Source organism: Megalops cyprinoides, chromosome 3 (genome assembly GCF_013368585.1).
Source record: "Megalops cyprinoides isolate fMegCyp1 chromosome 3, fMegCyp1.pri, whole genome shotgun sequence".
Taxonomy (NCBI): domain Eukaryota; kingdom Metazoa; phylum Chordata; class Actinopteri; order Elopiformes; family Megalopidae; genus Megalops; species Megalops cyprinoides.
The window spans coordinates 1,221,297-1,240,346 of NC_050585.1; the positions used below are offsets into that span (position 1 = coordinate 1,221,297).

General features: G+C 49.8%; 1 protein-coding gene across 1 annotated transcript in view; it reads left to right on the top strand.

The window, feature by feature from the left end:
• The window catches only part of kmt2a (lysine (K)-specific methyltransferase 2A), a 42,847-nt gene that overhangs the window by 14,631 nt on the left and 9,166 nt on the right, over positions 1-19,050 (top strand). The window contains exons 2-25 of the mRNA XM_036525802.1: positions 1,777-1,849; positions 2,131-5,561; positions 6,187-6,364; positions 6,712-6,946; positions 7,566-7,630; positions 7,728-8,228; positions 8,909-8,982; positions 9,403-9,642; positions 10,086-10,232; positions 10,360-10,455; positions 10,546-10,666; positions 10,801-10,914; positions 11,055-11,239; positions 12,144-12,317; positions 12,737-12,847; positions 12,958-13,031; positions 14,185-14,387; positions 14,771-14,877; positions 15,104-15,241; positions 15,333-15,491; positions 15,851-15,968; positions 17,253-17,331; positions 17,620-17,780; positions 18,096-18,263. Coding sequence (XP_036381695.1) covers positions 1,777-1,849; positions 2,131-5,561; positions 6,187-6,364; positions 6,712-6,946; positions 7,566-7,630; positions 7,728-8,228; positions 8,909-8,982; positions 9,403-9,642; positions 10,086-10,232; positions 10,360-10,455; positions 10,546-10,666; positions 10,801-10,914; positions 11,055-11,239; positions 12,144-12,317; positions 12,737-12,847; positions 12,958-13,031; positions 14,185-14,387; positions 14,771-14,877; positions 15,104-15,241; positions 15,333-15,491; positions 15,851-15,968; positions 17,253-17,331; positions 17,620-17,780; positions 18,096-18,263 — 6,952 coding nt within the window. The remainder of the gene's footprint in view (positions 1-1,776; positions 1,850-2,130; positions 5,562-6,186; positions 6,365-6,711; positions 6,947-7,565; positions 7,631-7,727; positions 8,229-8,908; positions 8,983-9,402; positions 9,643-10,085; positions 10,233-10,359; positions 10,456-10,545; positions 10,667-10,800; positions 10,915-11,054; positions 11,240-12,143; positions 12,318-12,736; positions 12,848-12,957; positions 13,032-14,184; positions 14,388-14,770; positions 14,878-15,103; positions 15,242-15,332; positions 15,492-15,850; positions 15,969-17,252; positions 17,332-17,619; positions 17,781-18,095; positions 18,264-19,050) is intronic.

The following is a 19,050-nucleotide window of genomic DNA, read 5'->3' on the forward strand; positions in this document are numbered from 1 at the left end:
CACATTTATACAAATAAAAAATAGTGAAAGTTGCACCCCCACACAAATCATACAAATCAACAAGAACTGGTTAGCTGCGCACAAAATAAATGTTTTCAACTTTAATGCTGTAAACCAATCAATGTCCAAGACTCCTCATGATGCTGTCCAAGATTACAAAGCTAATAAAAAGGTAGCTGATTATTTTCCTTACTTTTCTGGTCGCTTAAAACAGCTTGGTAAAGGTTGGTGAAATAAACAGATCTGCATGCAAGTTCACATTGAATTTGTAACCTTTCTTGTGGAGTTGAATGTAGGAAGTTGAAGCTCTCTGTCTAAAATTGTAACTACACGTGTTTTTTATTCAGGCTGTCACAGTCATTCCATATCCGCTCTTGCAACTTCACCTCTGGATTGCCGATGGAAACCTAGTCCTTGACATCGCGTGCTAGTAATGTTAGCAACAGCAGTCACTAGCTGATTGTAGTTTAAACAGCTGGTCCTGCTTGAGATGTCATGACAAAGCTCAGAATAATAAGTGAACATTAGCTGAAGTTCGACAATGCACACCTTTATAGAAGGTCAGTTGCTTTGAGTTGAGTGAACATGTGTGTGACATTTTCGATGCAGAACTTATTGACTTACTGTTGACAGTTATTCCAACAGCATGGTATGGCATTACTGGTTAAATCTGTAATTTTTAAACTGTATCAGTGGCTACTCTTAGGATGATAGTAAAGGGGTTTCCTGGTGATATAAAATCGTTCATTTAATATTGAAACCAGTAGTGAGTGGCAAGCGCTTTTAGGGAGCAAAACAAAACAAGAGGGTTGGGGATATTGAGTATGGTGCTATGAACCAGGTTCAGCTGTGTTTCTATATGATGGTGTAGGAACAATCCATGTATGCTGTAATAATTTCAATGTTGTTGACATCCAAAATGCAAGATACACTTCTACCTCCTCAGTGAATTTCTCTCAGGGCTATTTGAAGTGACACTCTGGGCTTCTGTTTCCTCTGATTTGTGGGACAGATGCTTTCTGAGATGACTATGAGATTGACTAAAAGGGCACCCTTTCCCTTTTAACACCGATGGGTGATGGGAGTGCCAGAAAGAGCTGGTCCTGTTTTTAGTAACCTTTTTATCTCAGATAACTTTTGAGTCTGTCTGGGAACCCCCACCCCCGGAAATACCAGGGTTTGTCCGTCTTAGGTGCTTTCCTGAAGGTTTGTCACAGCTTGAGTGGGGAGATTTTCATGTAGGGCTGATGGAGTTTTGTCTCGGTTCATACTGGGCTGCTCCACTGTGGTTTAAATCTTGAGAAGAGATTACTGTGGGTTTTTGCCTGAAGGGTTGAACAAAAGCCTGCTTGACTGCGGGTTCCCGCGCTTCTGGCTGCTTGGACAACGGACAGTGTTTATAACAAGTCTTTCTGTCTTTCTCAGTCTCAGACATCTCGTCTTGAACTTTGGGGAAAATTTCATGAAAAGATATGAGTGAGTCAGCAGGGAAGGGAGAGATTGGTCTCTTGCAAACCATGGAAGGGGTATTTGGTTCCCTGCTCCCTCAGTGGAGTGTCAGCCGATGAGTCAGGCACAGACTCAACCAACTGAACACTGCTGCACCACTATTTCCTGGAAAAAAGTTCTTGACCAGGCTTGGAATGTTTGTGGTCACGTTTTCCTTTTTTTTTCTTAGTTCTTCAACTTGTAGATTTTGTGTTTGTGTGTGTAGATGTGTTGATTTTTGTCATTGATTTACATCTTGGATTTCCGACCATTCTTTGCTCTCTGTAGGAGGAGCCGTTTTGTGGATTCAGAACGCACAGTGAGAACAGAAGAACACAGAGCTCAGCTAGGACCTCAGCAGGTGGGGCTCTCCTGAAGTATTTGTGAATCCCAGTCAAATGCAGCCTCTCAACTCCCATGATAATACAATTTCAGTATTTATGAAATGAAAATCCACAGGACTAGTCGTCATTTTGATTTATAGTGTGTCCCATCTGCTTATAAAGTCATGTATTTGCTGCTGTTTGTACATGCTGTTCATATAAAAACGAGGTTTTACGTAGCATTTCATCTGATTTGATATTTGATTGCTTGTGGCTTTCTGAAGAACATAAGGATTCATCAGAATGTTTCTTTTTGTAGCCAACTCTGTGCAGGAAAAGAAACCCAGAGGTCGCCCCCCCAGGGCTCTGACGACACAGAGATCACCAGCGGGTGTCCACCTCTCCACACCTCCAGCCACTTCCACCTATGGCAAGCCTGAGGGAGGCGGCGGGCCCCCAGAAAAGGCCAAACGACCTCCCGGGAGGCCACCAGGGTCCGGGGAAAAGAGGAGAGGCCGCCCCCCAGCCTCGGGCAGCCACAGGAGCCATGGTGGGCCTGAGGACAGTCGGGAGGTGGCACAGCAGCTCGGCCTGGCAGCGGCCGAAGAGGAGAAGCGAAGGAAGGCGGTTAGGCGGGTGCCCCTGGGATCGGTGCAGCAGGGCATAGCCAAGCTACCCAGGGGGCCTAGAGCGGGCCGAGTCTCCAAGATCACCAAAGTGAAGCGCCTGCGAGCGGTGAAGCTGGCCCCACTGAAGTCCAGGCTCAAGGTGGCTGGGAGGAAGGGGATCCCAGGCCCAGTTGGGCCGAGGCGGAGGCGTGGACGGCCACCTTCGGTTGAACGACTCAAAGCGGAGGCGGCTGCAGCCGCTGCCACCCAGAGCTCCACTCCCTCCATACTCCAAACGCCCCTTCCGGAGGCCAAACAGAAGGCCTTTCGTCTACGGCGGGACAGAGACCCCGCCCCCATTGCTGCTCAGCCCCTCCCTCTCAGGGCCTCCCACGTCGCAGATGCCGTCCCTGCCCCGGCTCCCTGCGGCTCACTGCCTGCCCCGCTGTCAGCCCCGCCCCCCAGGCCTGGGCGGCCGGTAGCTGTGCGGCAGAGCCCGCGACGCATCAAGCCAGTGCGTGTGGTGCCGCCCTCCAAGCGCACCGACGCTACCATCGCCAAGCAGCTGCTGCAGCGTGCCAAGAAGGGGGCGCAGAAGAAAAAGCTGCTGGAGAAGGAGGTGGCCGGCGCAGGGGGGGCCGGGGGTGTGGCCAGTGCCGGCGGGGAAGCGGGCAGCCGTCGGAGGAGGCGGACCCAGCTGAAGAACATCCGGCAGTTCATCATGCCAGTGGTGAGCACTGTCTCCCTGCGCATTATCAAAACCCCCAAGCGCTTCATCGAGGACGAGGCCAGCTTTGGAGCTCCACCCCCGCACCTCAAAATGGCCCGGCTGGATGCGGTGCCCTCGGCCCCGGCCTCCCAGCCCTCCACTGCCTCTTCCTCGTCCCTGGTCACACCCATTCCTTCAGCAGCATCGGCAGTGGCAGGTGTCCCTGCTAGCGTGCCCCCCGCTCCGCCCCCCTCGGCCCCGGGCACTGCAGCCGTGGCCGCCGCTGGCCTGCTCCACAGCAGCAGCTGCAACAACAGCACCAGCAACGGGCGCTTCAGCAGTAGTGCGGCCTCTTGCGGCTCCAGCGCCCTGTCCCAGCACTCCTCTCAGCTGTCCTCGGGGGACTCATCCCGCTCCAGCAGCCCCAGCCTGGACTCGTCCTGCGACTCCCAGGCCTCAGAGGGCACGCCGGTCCCGTCAGACGAGCCAGATGCTTCACCTTCGTCCCAGGGCGGGCGGGAGGCGGGCCTGCTCCACCCATCGCGTCCACCATCACCCCCCTCAGAGCCAGAGCAAGTCGTGCTGTCGGAGAGGGGCAGGAGGGGCCGACGTGGCCAAGCAGCAGGCAGGGCCGCGCCGACTGCCGGTCTGGCTGACGGGCGGAAGAAGTCTATCATCAGCCCGGCCACGGGAGCACTGCTGTCGTCTTCCTCTCGGGCCGGCTCACAGCAGGCCTCCTCCACTGCCTCCTCATCTTCCTCTCCGCCCCCGCCCCCGCTCCTCACCCCCCCGCAGCCTGCCCCCTCCTCTGCCTCGGCCATCAGTGAGCACCACCCCCACTCGTCATGGATCATGCCCCCCCACCCCATCGCCCCGTTCATCCCTGGCCCCGTGCTGTCGCCTCTGCAGGAGAAGCGCCACTCCATCCTGAGGGAGCCCACCTTCCGCTGGACATCTGCGTCCCGCTCCGAGCACCGCTACTTCTCCTCCGCCAAGTACGCCAAGGAGGGCCTCATCAGGAAGCCTGTTTTTGACAACTTCCGCCCCCCTCCGCTTACCGCTGAGGATGTGGGCCTGCTGCCCCCCAGCGCGGGCGCCGGGGGTGCTGGTGGGGGCACCCCAGCCGCCTTTCCCAGCCCGGGCGTGGGTGTGGGGGCAGGCGGCAGGCTCTTCTCTCCACTGCACCATTCCCCCCACCCACACCCCCACCCGCACAGACTGCCCTCGTCCCGCTTCGAGTCGCCGCTGCACAAGCGCAGCCCCCTGCTCCGTGCCCCCCAGTTCACCCCCAGTGAGGCGCACTCCCGAATCTTTGAATCAGTCACCCTGGCGTCGTCCCCGGGGAGCAGCTCAGGCTCGGTGTCCTCGCTGCACTCGGCATCGGCGGGTGGCCGGACGGCGCGGCGCAGTGGTAGGAGGAGGCGTGTCTTTGGGCCCTTGCGTGGCCAGCCCCGCTCACCCTCCCACTCCATGACCACTCGCAGCAGCCAGGCGGGCAAGGGTGCCTCCGAGCTCTCCCCGCTGTCGGGCCACGCCTCCGCCGGCTCCAGCCCGCTGCCGGGGGTGGCAGTCAGCCCCCTCGCCGCCAGTGCCTTAACCCCTACCCCGTTTGGCACCTTCCCGCCGGGCTCGCTGGGCTTCCCGCCGGAGGGCCCCGCCGAGTCCTACCAGCCTGCAGGTCGCAGAGCTGCAGGGGGAATGGTTGCGGGAGGGGACTCCCCCTCCTCCTCACCGCTCTTCCCCCTCTTTACCCCTGGCCCCCAGGCCACTGGTGGGGCAGGGGCCGTAGGGAGAGGAGGGAGAGAGAGGTCCATGTCAGCCTCACGGGACACCGTCTCCAGGGAGAAGGACAGGGAGCCGGAGAGGCCCAGAGAGCGCGAGAAGGAGAAGGAGAACAAGAAGGATGGGCGCAAAGAGCAAGACAGGAGAGGGAAAGGCGAGGCCATGGAGGGTGCCTCTGGGACGTCGCCCGGCTTCTTTGCTGTGGATGGGAAAGAACCTGAAGATTCTTCCATTTCCCTCGCTCCAAAAAAGCCTCTGGGCCGGAAAAAATCCATAGCTGCCAACCTTGGGGCAGAGGTAAATTTGGTTGCGGGGTCTGTGGACAGGGGCACCCTCCAGTCCTCCGCCACCCTCCCTGCCGGGCCCAAGGGCCGTCTGTCGAAAAAAGGTCGGCCTGCGGACAGGGCCCAGGACACAGAGGCAGGAGAGAGCGAGAAGGAGAGAGCCAGCGGCCAGGCCCAGCAGATTGTCCAGCCCGGGCCGCCCCGAAAGCAGCCCCCCGTGGCCTCGCTGGGGTCGATGCTGGCCCAGGCTGAGAAACAGCAGGTGGCTGACAAGCGGGTGGCTGGGCTTCTGAAGAAGGCCAAAGCCCAGCTTTTCAAGATCGAGAAGAGCAAGTCCCTGAAGACAACGGAGCAGGCCAAAGCACAGGTCAGTCCAGCCCTCCTGCTCCTCCTACAGGTCTGATTCGGACCCAACTGTTACACCCATAGGCAAGGCACACAGCCTGAGCTGCTACTGTAAATACACAGCTATGTGAATAGATTATACTGTAAGCTATACAAGGATAACAAATACTGTAATTTATACCAATAGTGACAGAAGGCTGGAAATCTGTCTGCTTCAGTCCTTTATGGGGTTGTTTCCAGAATGCAGAAAGCTAATTTCTTTTGAGCAAGTGATCAGGCTGTTAGCTCTGTCCTATGCCTTTTCTGCTCTGCGTGTCGCACAGTCATTTGGAGAAGGTCGCTGGCTAAAAACAGGACTGAAACACCAGACTGAGCTCTCTGAAACTAAAGTAGAACAGTTCTGGAATGAGCTGTTTTACAGTTGCTGATTGAATCGGTCTTTTGAGGAAAAAAAAAATGCAGTCACACCTCTTTTGTGCTTTGAGATATGCCACCATCCCATTTGGTTGCTTTTCATTTCATAACTTAAAGGGGTTAAGGTTAAGGAAGGGGCTGAGATTTGAAAGGTTTACTGGATCAATGCTGAGTTTGTGACTTGTGCATGTGTTGAATGTTGCCTTTTTGGGGGGGGATGTTTTTGGGAATAGGGGCAGGAGAGCAGTGGCTCGGAGGCAGCGGCCAGAGGCCCTCGCATTAAGCACGTGTGCCGCCGAGCTGCAGTGGCACTGGGCCGCAACCGGGCGGTGTTCCCTGATGACATGCCCACCCTCAGTGCCTTGCCATGGGAGGAGAGAGAGAAGATCCTGTCTTCCATGGGGAATGATGGTGAGAGGATGTTACCTTCATGTTTCAGTCCCCCCATCACCTTCAAACGTGTGCAGCTGACATATAAAAAAGTTAGAAGTTAAAAAGTATAACAAATCAGTTTCCTTTTGTGTGAACAGGAGGTCATTTTGCTGTGTAGGGCTTGTAACCAAAGCAGGGCGCTGCTCCTCTACCCTTGCTGTACTTAACCCACAGTTGCCTCAGTGAATTTCCAGTTGCATAAATGGATAAACTTGTAACCTATCGTATGTTGTTTTTTTTCAGTTTACTGAACCAACCACTCAAAATGAACACAGTTTTAGAAGAGGTCTTGGAACTCTTACTAAGCTCTCTGGCTTTTCCTGCAGATAAGTCATCTGTGGCGGGCTCAGAGGAGGCGGAGCCCACCGCCCCACCCATCAAGCCCATCAAGCCAATCACGCGACACCGGACGCTACAGGAACCCCAGGCGAGAAAGGGGCGGCGGTCGCGCCGCTGTGGGCAGTGTCCAGGCTGCCAGGTGCCAGATGACTGTGGCGTCTGCACCAACTGCCTGGACAAGCCCAAATTTGGGGGGCGCAACATCAAGAAGCAGTGCTGCAAGTAAGTCAGAGGCCTCCAAGTTTCCTGCTTTAAGCATCCCTCCCCTTACCCCAGTCTCTTAATAAAACTGATAAGCACCACTGAATCTTCAAACTGAAGTTCAGAGCAAAGTCAGATAAAAGAAGGCTTATAAAGAAGCACTAAAATGTGCCTACATACACAGTGGGAGATCTCCAAGTGGCCAAGGGTGGTGTGTTTTTTGGCTGAGAGAAGGCATGACGTTAAGTAGTGATCACAGCGGTCATTTGCCGACAGCAGCAATTTGCCACATTTGCCCTGTTTACATACAACCCAAACAGGCACTGTGCCCGCACCTCAGGTGGCTGCCCTCTGTCAACTTGGGATGAATGTTGATGCGCCGCTGTTTTTCTGACACTAAATATCTTGGAATTTCAGCTGTCCTGTGAAATCTACACTTAAAATGCCTGTTCTATTCACTTTCATAAACTATAGGAATGCTAACCTGCCTTTATTTGAAATCTTCCTAGCACCTGTCCAAACGGCATGTTCCAGTAAAATGCATGATATCAACTCAGTCCAACCCTAGTGAACCAGGACCGTTAGCAGTTTCTGGTGAAACACATTAGGAATGGTGGTGTGTTGTGCTTTTGTCTTGCAGGGTGAGGAAGTGTCAGAACTTGCAGTGGATGCCCTCAAAGGCATTTCTCCAAAAACAAGCAAAAGGTCAGTGTTCCTGACAACCCACACATTAATCCATGCGTCTGGATGAAGATTGGGGCCTAACTGTTGTTGCATGCTTTTCTTCTCTCAATATTAACAGCTAAGAAAGACAAGAAGAAAAATAGGATTGGTGAAAAAAAGGAGGCACATCATTCCATTAAGAGCCAGCCCTCTGAAAATGAACCAAAACCAGCCACACCCCCTCAGAGGGAGGAGCCTGCTCGCAAGAAGAGTGAAACCCCACCCCCGAAGCACAACGAGGAGAAACAAAAACAGCAGCAGCACCCTCCCTTGACACCCAGCCCTACCCCAAAGGACACTCCTCAGACTTGCCTAGCTCCAGGGCAAGACTCCAAGCAGCCCTCGGCACCCCCTAGTGCTGCTTCTCGCAAGGAGCGCAAACTGCAGCAGCAGCAGCAGCCCACCCCTCCGTCATCCTCGCCCCAAGCCACTCCCTCCCAGCCACAGCAGCTCTCACAGCAACAGCAGGCCCAGCAGAGTCAGGCACCTGCAAAAAAGGAGGGGGTCGCAAACCCGCCCTCCGGCGAGTCCAAGAAGAAGCCCCAACAGAAGAGCATGGTCACACCTGTGACTGAGACGGGTCAGAGCCCTCATTGCACTCATATGAGTACCCCTTGACTCAGTCCTGTAGCTCAGCAGCTCAATAATATATTTAAAGCCTGTGTTAAATGCTCTCTTTAAACTGTCACATTTGCAATGCATAGAATATGTTCTCATGTGGCCAAGTCACTTTGTAAGAGTACCTTATTCAGGGATTCAAGGGTGCTTTCACACTTAATTTGAGTTAATTTGACTTTTAGATTCAAAAAGAAGTACAGTTTAGTTTGTTTGTAGTGAACACATACCTTGATTAAATTGCACCAGGATGCCCCTGAAACAGTGACACCCACACTTCACTACAGAGAGGTGGTGTCAGGCATCACTGGGTGCTCCAGTGATTTTGGTTCAACAAAAACGTTAGCGGTACGAATGCAAATGGTCCAGATTCAGCTGAGCCTTAAATGGGCACTAGAATGGTTTCCTGAAGGAAAGTTGTCTACTGCTGTTAAAAAGCGCCAAATTCAACTCAGGAACAGCAAGGAAGCAGCAGGGTGTGGGTGGGTGTGTGTGTGTGTGTGTGTGTATGTGTGTGTGTGTGAGTGCTTGGCTCTCAGTGGTGAATGGAATAAGCTTTTCTGTGATCACCAGGAGTTGTAAATGCCTTGTGTCCTGCAATCAGAGCTATCAGTGATAGTAGAATTTGTGGGTTTGGTCTTTTAGCTGTGGAAGGCAAACAGATGAAGAAGCTTCCTACTCGATGTGCATTGGCTCCAAAACAGAAACAGAAAGAAAAGGTAAGAGCCCCATAATACCAGTGCCCTTCCCTCCTGCTCACACTGGTCAGGGGGAATGTAAGAAACTGGCTTGTCAGGTATGTGTGTCTGCCTTGTTGTTTCCCACACACACACACACACACACACACACACACACACACACACACACACACACACTTTTGACTTTTTTCTCTCTTGGTCATTCACCTGTATTTGTCTGTGTCTTGCTTCTCATGCCTCCTCTCTCCTTCCCCTTTTCTCGTCCTTACCTTTTTTACTTTTTGTTTTTACGCATTTTCTTTTCTTTCGTTTTCCTTGTGCTCATTCTTCTTTCTAATCTATGGTGTCCTCCTCCTCTGTCTCTCCATCTCTTACTGTTTTCCATCTCCATCATTCTCCTTTTGTCATCCTCTGCTCCCTTCTCTCTCTCCACCCTCTCAGGAGAAGTCAGTCCCTTCCAGAACAGAGAGCAGTTCTTTAAACTTGCTCAGCACTCCCTCTAGTGGAGGTAACGGCAAACAGAAGGTGCCCTGTGATGGAGTGCATCGTATCAGAGTGGACTTCAAAGAAGACCATGACATACAGAATGTGTGGGAGATGGGCGGGCTCAGTGTCCTGACCTCTGTGCCAATCGCCCCCCGGGTGATCTGCTTCCTGTGTGCCAGCAGTGGGCAGGTCGAGGTGGGCATTGTCATGTCTTGCATGTTTCTCGTCCTGTTCACTCAATGCCTTTAGTTCTTGATGTTGCAAATCCCCACCATGTGACACAATAAGTGTATGTATAGAAACCTGTAAGTGAAAGAGGTGTACTCATGTCAAAGCCCTAATATGCTTTTCATTCTGTTTTGAGAAACGTTAAATACTAAGGTTTTCAGTCAGAGAGTTAAGAATGCATGGAATGGCTTGTCAGGATTTGCCCTGGAAACAGAGACCCTCAGAGTATTGAAAACAAGACTTAACCCAATCTGAGACACTCTAGACCACAGGCATAATGATGAGCCTAGCTAAGCTGAGTGGCCTGTTCTCATCATTGAACTTATCAGTTCCTTGTGTGTTTGTACTCGTTTTGTATATTATCAGCAGGCTTCATGCTTGACCGTTGACCCTTGATTCTCCCTCTGCAGTTTGTGTTCTGCCAGGTGTGCTGTGAGCCCTTCCATCTTTTCTGCCTGGAGGAAACAGAGCGTCCCCTGCAGGAACAGTGGGAGAATTGGTGCTGTCGGCGCTGCCGGTACTGCCATGTGTGTGGCCGTCAGCACCAGAACACCAAGGTAAGATCAGCACCGCGGCTTAAGCTCGGGTGGGTTACATTTATAGATGCACAGAGCATGCTGTAGGCGCTACTGTAGTGTGTTGTGTGTTTGTATGTTTTTAACCTCCTGCCAATCCTCTGCCCAGCAACTGCTGGAATGTGACAAGTGCCGAAACAGTTATCACCCCGAGTGCCTGGGACCCAACCACCCCACCAGACCCACCAAGAAGAAGAGAGTCTGGGTAGGTGCTCAGGGTGGGCATTGCTGCAGTTTTACAGAACGGTCTGCCCTGTCTACACCATGGGTCATACGCCTCCTTTTACACCTCTAGATCTGCACCAAGTGCGTGCGCTGCAAGAGCTGCGGTGCCACCACCCCGGGGAAGGCCTGGAACGCCCAGTGGTCACATGACTTCTCCCTGTGTCACGACTGTGCCAAACTCTTTGCTAAAGGTGAGAGGGGATGGGGCAGTAACATTTGGAGGGTAGCGACATGTGCTGTGCATCTGGGGTTTACACGTGCGCTTTGTTTCTCCGTTTTCCTCCTGGTGATGAAATGCAGTAGCAGTGTGAGTTTTTTTTCTCAGGTAATTTCTGCCCACTGTGTGACAAGTGCTACGATGATGACGACTACGAGAGCAAGATGATGCAGTGCGGGAAGTGCGACCGTTGGGTCCACGCGAAATGCGAGCACCTGACAGGTGAGCAACTTTGATCTGCCAAGGAAGCCCCTGGGGCGACTGTTAGTTAATCAATCAGAGCTGACTTTGTTATACAGTTGGCACACAGGTTTTGATATGTGGAAGTGTGATTAAGAGCTGGAGAGTCGTGTCGTTTCCAGATGAGATGTATGAGATCCTGTCCAACCTGCCGGAGAGTGTGGCCTACACCTGCACCAACTGTACGGACCGCCCCCCTGCAGAGTGGAGGACTGCTCTGGAGAAGGAGCTGCAGAGCTCTGTGCGACGGGTCCTCACTGCTCTGCTCAACTCCCGCACCTCAACACACCTGCTGCGCTACAGACAGGTAAGCCATGTCCACACATCTGCTGCATTACCGTGCGTTCACACCGGGAGCGGCGAGAGCGTCAAAATTCGCTCTGGCTGCCCTGCCAACAACGCTGTCGAAGAAGTGGATGCTCTGACATAGATGGCTACAAGTTCGTTCGGAACGCTTGACCTTGCAAACGGTATTTAAAGGGGCTGCAAAGCAAACAAACGTGTCGACCAGTATCTTTGTGCCGAATGACCACAAGTGGGGTATAAGTTAACCTCATTAAATCTTTTAAATGTGAAGGTAAAAAATTGATCGATGAAGGAAAGAAATTAACAATTATAATTACATTTGGTAACGAAATAAACTTCAATTATAATAATAATTAAAAGCGATTTGTGCGGTGTGACTTTTGTGTTGATGCTAAGTGCAAAGTCAAATTTCAACATGCAGTGTATAGGACACGTTTACTTGCCTTTAATTCTTTAATTAACATTAACGTTTTGTGTGTAATCTGTGTTAAAGTAAATAATGGGAAGACCCGCCATGGCAATTATCAGCCTCTCCTCCATTGTGCTTGGGAACTAATGTCTGGTGGGAACAAAAGTTTACACGGGTGTGTTCTGTAGAATTCTCTAGAGCGGAGCACAACCAATTCTGATTGGTTGCTGCCGAACCGCGTCATAGCTCATTACCATAAAGTTGTCCGGACTTTATAACTTTATTCTGATGCCCACACCGCCCAAGACGCGCCGCCAACGGTCATGCCGCTGCTCGCCGCTGAGAGACGCTGGTTCACATAGAAAATGAATGACTTCCCTTCACTTTGACGCTCTCGCCACTCCCGGTGTGAACGTACAGTTACAGAGAGGTAATCTACCCCCACACACCTGCTGCATTACAGATGTGTGACTGAGACTCTGCCTCTATCCACCAGCCTGTGATGAAGCCCCCGGAGCTGAATCCAGAGCCAGAGGAGAGCCTGCCCTCCCGACGCTCCCCTGAGGGGCCTGACCCCCCAGTGCTCACTGAGGTTCCCCCAGCCAACGACTCTCCCCTGGATCTCGAGTCTGTGAAGAGGAAGATGGACATGGGTCGATACAAGGCAGTGGTGAGTCAGTCCTAAGCAAGGCTGTCATAGCACAGAGTTTATCCTGCATCTCACACACAGAGACATACGCGTACATACAGATACAAAGGTGCACATGCATAAATACATACAGATACAAAGACACACACACCGGTGCATAGACACAGACACACCAGCACACATGGACGTGGACACACAGATACATACAGGCAGACACAGACACACAGGCTTTGTTTTCCTGATGTGATTGTATAAATGCCAGTCTCTGTTACAACTCTGGAACATTGTGAAGTCAGACACTACTTCAAATACTTGGATGCAGGGCCATGAACCATTGCAGTCTGGGACATTCCTGGCCTGGTTTCAGACACGGTTCATGGGGGGGAAATTGGGGGCGGTGTGATGATGGACTTTGTGTCATCATGGTCAACTCTCTGCAGCTGGAGTTTAGCGATGACATTGTGAAAATCATCCAGAACGCCATCAACTCTGATGGAGGACAGCCAGAAAACAAGAAGGCCAACAGCATGGTGAAGTCCTTCTTCATCCGGGTGAGTACATGACGGCTAGACTTTGGGCACTGTACCTTGGGTCCTAATTAACCCTCTTCCAATAAAGCTCACTGATGGGAGTCCCGCTCCTTTTCCTCTGTCTCTTTCAGCAAATGGAGCGTGTGTTTCCTTGGTTTAAGGTGAAAGAGTCCAGGTTCTGGGAGCCACACAAAGTCTCTTCCAAGTGAGTGGGGGTAGCAGGGTACTGCTCAGAGCCACAGTGAGAGGCCGCTGCCTGCTGAACCTGACCCCCAGACAGGGCCCCTGTAGCCACACACCCATCCGCGTGGCTGAAAACCAGCCAAACGCAGGACATCTCTGCTCTGAACGTAGCCCACAGTGTCTGCTTACACAGGGGAGCGGGCGGCGTAAAAGAAGATGAGGCATCACGGTCTGGCACGTCATCCGGGGGTTTTTGTCACACTTCATAAAGTGTCTTCCTTGCCCACGGAACAAAAAGGATAATTTAAAATGACTGGTTGCTCGAGAGGGTCATGTTTCAGCAACTGCCGCACAAAGGCTTTGAATATGTTACGTTTAAACTCGTAGTGAGGTGTATGACTGTGTGGTCTTTTTGTAAAGCCTATTGTCTGAATCTGTCTGTTCCCTCACAAACAAGAGGTTGTTTGTCACACAAGAAAAAAGCTATTCCAGTAAACAGGAAAGGGGAATGATTTTGTTCACGTTGCTTATAGTATAATTTTACTTTAGTTTTATAAATATGTATGTTGTTCCTGCTCTTCAACTAAACTATAACTCCACGTCAAGGTGGCCTTGTTTTTTTCCCAGCAAAATGAGCTCATGAAATTTTCTTTACTCCACGTATATCAAAGTCTCATTTAAAGAAGTCCAGAGTGCATTTAGTGATCTCTTCCTTTCTGGATTGCATAGCCTCACTCTACTCTGGGGACTGGTGGCAGAGGGAGTCAGTGTTGGCTGCTGTTTGCTTTCAGGTTTCAGTTGAAAGTCCTTAAATATAAATGGCTTAACTTGCCATCTGACCATGCTTTGAGGGCTCATATAGAGATGTAAAATACACATATTTCGAGGGGTCTGAAATCCAGTATCTGTTCAGTAGTAATTCACTGGAGAGCGGGAGTGTAACAGTCATATCAGCAAATTAAAACAGGAGAGAAAGTTGTCTGACTCTGGCTCATAGGAGAGCATCCTTTGAAAGGAAAGCATCCTTTCTTTTCAGTTGAATGACGTAGTCACTGAGTTCTGTTGAGTAAGGTGAGAAGCAGCTTGCCTTTAGTATTACTTTAACAGAGCAGATTAGAGTGTAAGAGCTGTGAGAATCCTAACAAAGCGTTCTTCCTCTTTGTCTCAACGTGCAGTAGTGGGCTCCTTCCCAATGCAGTGTTACCCCCCTCCCTGGACCACAACTATGCCCAGTGGCAGGAGAGGGACGAGATGGCCCGCACTGAGCAGCCGCCCCTGACGAAGAAGATTATCCCAGCACCCTGCCCCAAGGCCCCCGGGGAGCCAGACTCCCCCTCCACCTCACCTCCGCCACCCCCACCCCCTGCACATATAGACGGTGAGATGCAGTGAGATGCGGCTCATGGTTTTCCTAGCAGAGCTGTTGTGATGGCGGCTCACGGTTTTCCTAGCAGAGCTGTTGTGATGTGTCCTCAGCATTGTGGAAGTGCCTGTATAAATTTGATCTGATTAAATAGTTGTCCATTGTGGTGTTTCTTTTGAATGACCACTCGTGTGTGCATTTTTGCGTGTGCGCATGCATGCGTGCATCTGTGTATGTAAATACACACATGTACACAAGTTTAATTTCTGTTGTCATTGTAATATAAAAGTGGCCTGACCATATGGAGCCACTGGTCTGGGGTTCTTCCTCTACAAGAGAGGGGGCAGGGGAAGAGCTGTCCCAGACTAGCACTGACAGTACAGTCCCTCAACCCGCAGGGCCAGACCTCGCTCGGGAAGACAGCCCCGAGCTCTTGCCTCCACCGGATGTGAGTGACAACCGACAGTGTGCCCTGTGCCTGAAGTACGGTGACGACAACACCAACGTGAGTTCCTTCACTGCCCAGTCTTATTCTTATTCTCTTTGCCTACCCAGTTTGTCCGCTATGCACAAAGGTGCAAGTTCAGATCGCAACAACTTATTTTCATATTGGTGCATTCTAATAGTCTCAAAAGTAACTTTCAGAACGCATTGTGTCAAAGTACAGTTCTAAGGAGGCAAGTTATTGATGTGCATATGGTTTTGTGTTTGTATGTGTCTGTCTGTCTTAGGATGGCGGGAGGCTCCTTTACATTGGCCAGAATGAGTGGACTCATGTGAATTGCGCGTTGTGGTCGGCAGAAGTATTTGAGGACGATGACGGTGCCCTGAAGAATGTCCACATGGCTGTGATCCGTGGGAGACAGCTGGTAAGGAGGGGCTCTAAGATGTTACTCCCTACACCCTCATGGTCTGTCAACATTGCCTCAGATGGAGCCTCACTGTGTGCATTTCCCCTAGCGCTGTGAGCACTGTCAGAGACCAGGGGCCACCGTGGGCTGCTGCCTCTCCACCTGCACCAGCAATTACCACTTCATGTGTGCCCGCATGCGCCACTGTGTCTTTCTGGAGGACAAGAAGGTGTACTGCCAACGCCACCGGGACCTCATCAAGGGGGAGGTGAGGAGAGACCCCCAGACATCCCCCCCCCCCCCCCCCCCCCAACGCTGCCCTAACGCTGCCCTCGCCACTCCATGTAGCTTTTAATGACCAGTAATGCCATCAACCCCGTCACAGAGTCTGAAGTCTCCCCATCGTGTTCTTTCCCATGCAGATTGTCTTTTGATCTGCTCTCGTCATCCTCATGGCCGTTTGTGCTACGTGTGAAAATCCACACCTGTGTTAAAACAGTTCTGTCACCTGTTACTGATGGCTCAGTGTGTGAGGTGCCATGCAGAGGCATAGTGAGTCAGGCATGCTGAAGACATAGGCAGTTTGTTGTCTGAATTTGCAACATGTCCTTCTCGTGCACTGCACAGGTGGTGTCAGAGTCAGGGTTCGAAGTGACGAGGAGGATCCTGGTGGACTTTGAAGGGATCAGTCTGCGGAGGAAGTTTCTTAATGGCCTGGAGCCTGAGAATGTCCACATGATGATTGGTATGTGTGCCACTCCTGCTGTGCAATGTGCTCCTCAGTCTGCCTTTTGAACTTCTCCCAAATTTGTATTTTAGTCTGATATTGTTGAATATTCCTTTAAATATTTAAAGAATCAACATAAAAGATTTTAAATAAATATTTGGAAAAGTTTTTTTTTTTTTTCTTTCATACAGTCCCTCATCAATTTTTCATTTACGTTTTATTGTAAACGTGTGCAGCTGAAAAATTCATGCTAAAAAATGGAATGATCTTTGGCTTCTCTTGAAGAAGCTGGTGAAAAATGCCCACATCCAACACAAAGCCTGCCACTGATCGTGAAGTTTTATGTCCTTGTGTGAGTGATGTAAAAGAGTTCTGAGTAGCTATCATACTGATTCACAACCTCACTTTTTAATATCATTAGTCAAAATTTCACTGTTGTAGTACATGGGAAGTACATTTAATTTATTTGTTTCCTTCCACATCAAGGCAGCTGCATTTACTTGTTTTAATCCACAAATGCAGTTTCCAGCAGTTGTCTTAACTTCAGCCAGAGACTGTCAGTTTGCCTATATAATGCAGAGCAATATTATTCCAGTAATTCAAGTCGATTATGCACAATTTGAGCTAGATGCACAACTTGAGCTTGAGATTATTTTACTAGATAACTACAAAAAAAGTGAACAGTTTATATAACTAACTAGCTGGATAGCTTATAGCAAGCAGGCTGACCAGGTTAATATGTGCTCATGTTTTCTTTGTATGTGGTGTACAGGTTGCGTTCTTCCCAAATGTATATGTTTTAAACAGTATGCAGCATGTGTTTTGTGTTAGTTATTTTGTCCAATACTGTGAAGCAGTGGACTTTTGATGTCCAAGCTGCAGCCATCTTGAATTTCTGCCAAAGTTCTGAAAGTGTACAGTTCTAAGCAGTGTGTTTTTTCTTTTTGAATGATTTGCATAGTACGACTAATTTTTCCAGGTGTACATAACATACAAATTACCAAGTGAGACAGAAGTGCCCTGTAATTGAGTGTGACTGACCGAGTCCATTAAATATGTTCTGTTCCTCCAGAGTCACCTGCAAACATGTCCTCTATTGTCTGGACAGCCACAGTATTACTTCTACAATGTATTTTGTTAGGCAGTACATTGTAAGGAATGTGGATAAGAGAGATGGGTCTCGAGGGAAAACATTTTTGAAAAACAGTGCATTAGTACACATAAATGCCTTTACTGTAAGCACTCTTTATTGATCCCAGTTGGAGACTGAATGACTTTTGTGACCTCTGTGTGTCAATACAGGTTCCATGACTGTTGACTGCCTTGGAATCTTGACAGAGCTGTCGGACTGTGAACGCAAACTGTTCCCAATAGGATACCAGTGAGTAGCTGTAATATCCCTTATGCTCCCAGATCTGTTGCCTTGTCTGTTACTAAGAAATAATTATATTTATTTTTTTATCCTTTCGACATTGAAATAACATTATCATGGTTAAGGCTGATAATGGTGTATAATTAATAAAATTATATATCCATACACGCACCAACTGTTTCTAACTGCAGACCATTCTAATGGGATTTGTGTTCATGTTTCACATAAAGTGTACCTTAACTGATTTAGTCTTGGACTTTGATGTTCCTTTGATGTCCTATCTTGTGTTGTGCCCAGGTGCTCAAGAGTCTACTGGAGCACGCTGGATGCCCGCAAGCGTTGTGTGTACACCTGCAAGATCCTTATGTGTTGCCCTCCGGTAGTGGAGATGGACATGAACAGCACAGTGGAGCACGAGGACAACCGCACCATCGCCCATAGCCCCCCCTCATCTTCAGGTGGGACCGCGCTGGCCTGTTACGTCTTTCTGACACACTGATCTCAGACACCTCTGCATTTCAGTAAGGAGTGAGGCTTCTTGAACCCCATAAGGTCAGAACTGCCTTGTGCCGTCAATCACCGACTCATACGAACCAACCAAAAAGCTTCTCTCTTCATCAAGTAACCCTGTGATTGATTAAAAGCAGGGAGTTGTTGATCCCATCCATTTTGGAGTTCACAAAGCTTCATGATCCCATCAAGACATTTCAGTCATTGAAGTTGTTTTGTCTTTTTGGGACTTTGTTGAGTGAGACTTTTTTCCCCTCTTGCAGAAATTGAAATGTTGTCACCTCCTGGGTCATTGGAATCCCCTCCAGTGAGGCCCTTGGACAGCCAGCCCTCCCCTACCATGCCGAAGCCAAAGGCAGTTATACGGAGCAGGCACCCCAGCTATCCCCCATGCCAGAGGTCACCTGGTTCCAGACCCCTCCCTTCTACAGGTAGCTGCAATGCTCATGTGAACCATCAAAGAGAATGTGGCTTATTAGAATACCCATAGATTTTTTTGCCCTTCTACGCTTCCTTATGGGTGCCTGTATGGTCACATGGAAGCAAAGTGTTGAAATATTGTCTAAAATCTTGCTTACATTCATTGTAAACTCATAGAACATTTGTGTTTTACCTTGAGTTACTTTTGGTTTTGTCTTTCAATAGAAGAAAGGTAAAGATTTTCATTTTTTAACTTTGCAGTTAGCTGTACAGTGAAGAAGCTGGCTGACACCAGAGCAAAACTTCAGAAACAAATTATTTTAAAAAACCACCAAATGAAAGGAACTAGCCTTAAGCACACAGCCAAAACCCAACTCAAACAAGGCCCTCTGCTCTGCAGCCACACACCTAATTCATAGGCTTCGGTTGGCATGTGAGGCTAATTAACCAATGGGTGGCTTCATGCAAAGACAATTACAGTGAAACCCTAAGTAGCCTGTTCAGATCATACTGATTGACATGATCACAAATATTGAAAAGACGGGAGTTAAGACAAGAATTCTTGTCTTTGCAAACATCTAACAATTTAACAGTTGACAAGTTTTGGAGGAAAAGTGAAGGCTTCTTTACATGTACCTTGAATTAATTCCTTATTTTGAGTGTCACCTCCTCTCTGTCATAACTTCAGCATGTAGGAGAATTTTAGTATTGTTTAAGTGAAGTACGGCTTCCAATTTGAGTCATTTTTCCCTGTTTGAATGACATACGTTTTCTCTCAACGTTTTTGATGTGGAGAGT